Raw genomic sequence first — 3,977 nt, 5'->3', positions numbered from 1 at the left:
CCCTTCCAGCCCTAATGTCTATGAAATCTATGAAATCTTTAACTAATCGTACAAGTCTAGCTGAATACCGATTCTCCCATAGGTTATGTCCTGAATCCAGCATTCTTAAGGACTCTGTCTTAACACCTTTGAGTATATCATAGACCTCCTAATTTCTGTCCTACATTTTTATCTGTTACAGGTTTTACAAACACAATAAAGCCACAGAGGAGCAGCCTTCTTGTAAGGAAAATCAAGATGAACAGTTTTATCCTGTAGCACCTTTCAACTTAACCACATTTCTTACCTTCCTATTTCTTTTTAATAACTTGCATATTGTGTGACCTTCATATTAAAAGCACCAAGTTTGGCGTTCAAATTCTTAAAATACATTTTTATAAAAAGTTTCTATAAAGTTACTTTCCCCAAATGCAATTAATTTTCCAAAATAAAAATGAATATATTTTAGCACAGTAAAATTTGGTTAATTAGTCATTGGGATTATTCATCAAAATTATCTTACTAGTGGGTGTATTGACTGCTGTCAATTCCTGCTAGTCTTGTTGATTTATACACAAGACATTTTAGCTAATTTGTCATCTCTTAATGTGTATTTAATCATTTCCAAGTGTAGACACATATTAAACAACTACATTTGATTCCGATTATTCACTGGCTTAAAAGGTACCAATCTATGCTCTCTATGACACCTATCAAAACAGTTGATGTGCCTAGAATAATGAATACTCGTCAGTTTTTCCTGACTCAACAATACAGACAATCATCTGTTCCATTTTGCAGAACTATCTTCTATTTTCACGATGAGTGCACGTAAGAGTGCAAAGCAAAAATTGTTGATTAGTTACTCACCCATAATCATGTAATTTTTCTGTAGCAAGCACTTAATTTTTGCAGTAAGAAACTGTATGCAAATATTTATACATATGATCTCACAAACAAGAGTCCATCATACCTGTATTTGGAATTTTGGTAATATATATATATATATTTTTAATCATCACAAGGGTAAAATGCCCTCCTTTATTTTAATATTGCTTGAAAAATGGCATGGGAAAAAAATCTCAAAGGGTTGAGAAGAGATACCTACTGATAATGAGTTACTCATGTAATTAATTAATCACCATCATAAATTCCAATGGAGGGACATATTAACTAGATTTTACTATACTTTATAAACCAACTGTTCCAGATAAATAGAGGTCAAAATTAAAGCCACCGTACTTAAGCCAAGGGATTTAATATAACTTAAAAAATTTAGAATTTATTCATTGGAGAAAACGGTTTTCTCCCCTGTACCGTGCTTCCTTCCCCCTATTGAAGGCTTTGAGGACAAGCTAGTTTGGCTTACTATGTAGAGGATCCAACACTTGTTTGTAGCACAGAACTAGTATTACAAATGAACAACCTTGAGTTAAGAACAGTCTTTAAACTAGCTGCTCTGCAAAGGACTCTATGTAGGTTAAGTTCTAGTGAGTGCTACCTTTCCAACTTACCAGTGATGCTCTCTGAATCTCTGTGGTTGAAATTCATTAGGCTTCCAGTCACACTTTAGCTATTTGGAAATGATATTCCATAGTCAAGTCATGCAGTGTCCTCTTTTTTTTTTCCCTCCTGCTTTGATTGAATAATAACTTTGGTTTGAAGTCCAAGTTAATTTAGAGCCATCAGGTTATCAGAGCATCCACTAATTCAATTTTGTCAACTCACTTCTGCAGACCGGATAATACTTTGGGTCTACTGTTGTCTTGCTTGGCACTTGTACCTATCTACCTATCTATTTCCAAATCCAACTATATTTATCTATCTATCTATCTAATCCATCTATATCTTTCTATTACATTTATAATGCCATGAGATGAGATGAGAACTTGAAGTGGAGGTCTCTCTTCAATCATCTATTATCTAGAAGCCAAAGACACAGAATATGTTAGTTTCGTAGATGTCACTAAGTTTAAACTCTAAAAAGGAACATTCAGTCAATATATTTAGCTTGATCTGTATAACGAGGTATTTCATCCATAAATCATTAGGTTCAGCCCAGAAAGTTTACTTAGACAAAAACAATTCAGGTCTCAAACAGTTATTTTGCAATATTACATAAAAAAAATTAGTAAAAGCTGAACCACTCCCTCCTCTACTAAGCAAGCAACTCATTCCCTTTCCACCCGGAAAATATTTAAGGCATCATGGATGTGTTCAATATCACAGGACATTCTCCTTTGCCCTAAAGTTTTATTCAGTGAAAGAGTCCCCGTAAGCTCACATACGGAGATTTTGAATGACTTCATAGTATAGGATTTTGGGTCTGCTTTACAAAAAAAAAATAAAAAATAAAAATAATAATAATAATGATGACAAGACATGTTGATCTTTATTTCTTCCTGTTATAAAGTCCAATAAAGATCTTGCCCAAACAGAGAAGTTATTTTATCCAAGTCTCACATACTAGGTTACATCTCATTTGCTGCACACATCTGAAATAGAAACGAAGCTTCCATCTGAGATTGGAGTGAATAGCCAGGATGTTTCCAGGAGCACTTTTCCCATCTTTTGGGCAGAACTGAGAGTCTTTAATATAAACTACAAAAGATAGACAATAAATGGCAGATTTTGACTCGAAGAGCCAGGTACAGAGGCCTCCCCAGATAAGCTTTTTAGGCAACTAAACTTCAAGAAAACTTCAGATTGCTGAAGATTAGTTTAAAATATTATTTTAGTGGGAGACCCTGGGGAAAAATCTAACAGTCACAACCAGCACAAATTTCGACTTTCATCCTTTCAAACCGAGAAGAAAATATCAGCATCAAGATAAAGGAGGCCATGCTTCCAGTACTACCATGGAAGTATAACGTAGTGTTTTGCATTCTTGGTTTTTATTTAAAGAAAGAAATCCAGGAATTTTTCAAGGTTACTTTCAAAACAAAAACTGGGATGAAAATCGGCATAAAAGAAAGAGAAGGGAAAAAACTGGTTTAAATCAGGGGAAAACTGGCAGGGAGGAAGGGAGAGAGTAAGGCTGGGACTAGGGAAGGGGTGGGGGGAGCAGCGCGGCACACTCCATCCAGCAAGGAACAAAGCTGTGGAAGTTGTCAGTGGGTGGGGGGCGCAGTTCTTGTTGCTACATGCCCCTCTGGAGGACTCCAGGCTGGGGGACTGTGATGGGCTTTTCCTGGGGGAGGGCACATGCCCCTGGATCTGCGCTAGGGATGAGAGCAGGCTGCCACCTTCCCTGAGCACCAGGCTTTTCCCGGTGCTCGGGGCAGACAGCAGCCTGCTCTCACTGCAGTCTGCTGCCACTGCAGGCTGGGGCTGGCAGCGGGCTCTTCCTAGTGCTAGGGGTGGGTGGCAGCACCAGGAAAAAGGGGGACCTGACCCCAACCCTGGCGCCTCCTGCCATGCCTGGGGTCAGAGCTGGTAGCCCTGTGGCCCTGGGCAGCAGCTCCAACCTTGTGGACCCGTGCCGAGCATCTGGGTGCAGCCCCCTGCTACTGGGAGTGGGGCCAGGCTCTTCTGCCTGCCCCACCTGGTGGGGCTCAGGGCACGGCTGAAACCAGAGCCACTGGGGTGCAGGTGGGACCCACCCACCCTAGGAGCAATTCCAGTGGCCCGCCCTGCCTGGGGTCAGGGCTGGGCACTCCACGCCCCCAGGCAGCAGCTCCAGCCTCCCTCCTCCGGTCACCCCCCAACTTCTGGCCAGAAAACTGTGTCTCAGGTAATCAGCACTGCGGCACTTTTAGCTTACCAGCACCACTCATGCCGGTCAACAGGGATTTGAACTGAAAGGCAGGTATAAAAATCAGTAAGAAAAATGAACAACTTAAAATAAATAAATAAAAATCAGGGGATTTATCAGTGGGGGGGGAACCAAACTGGTAAAAAAAAAAAAAAAATTGAGAATGCGGAACACTATTCATCTGTATACAACTCCACTTTTTACAACATGTCCTCTCTCTACAGCATCATTTGCCAGCACAGGC

General features: G+C 40.2%; 1 protein-coding gene across 6 annotated transcripts in view; it reads right to left on the bottom strand.

The window, feature by feature from the left end:
• Positions 1-3,977, bottom strand: part of TRAK2 (trafficking kinesin protein 2) — a 41,006-nt gene that overhangs the window by 25,287 nt on the left and 11,742 nt on the right. For all 6 annotated transcript variants that reach the window (XM_019553818.1, XM_019553822.1, XM_019553823.1 and 3 more), the window contains exon 2: positions 1,494-1,902. In XM_019553818.1, the coding sequence (XP_019409363.1) occupies positions 1,494-1,530 (37 nt within the window). In that variant the 5' untranslated portion in view covers positions 1,531-1,902. The remainder of the gene's footprint in view (positions 1-1,493; positions 1,903-3,977) is intronic.

This window comes from Crocodylus porosus, unplaced genomic scaffold (assembly GCF_001723895.1).
Source record: "Crocodylus porosus isolate Cpor-Errol unplaced genomic scaffold, CroPor_comp1, whole genome shotgun sequence".
In the NCBI taxonomy this organism is placed as follows: domain Eukaryota; kingdom Metazoa; phylum Chordata; order Crocodylia; family Crocodylidae; genus Crocodylus; species Crocodylus porosus.
The sequence above is the reverse complement of the archived record's forward strand: the minus strand, read 5'-3'. Positions and strand labels throughout refer to the sequence as shown.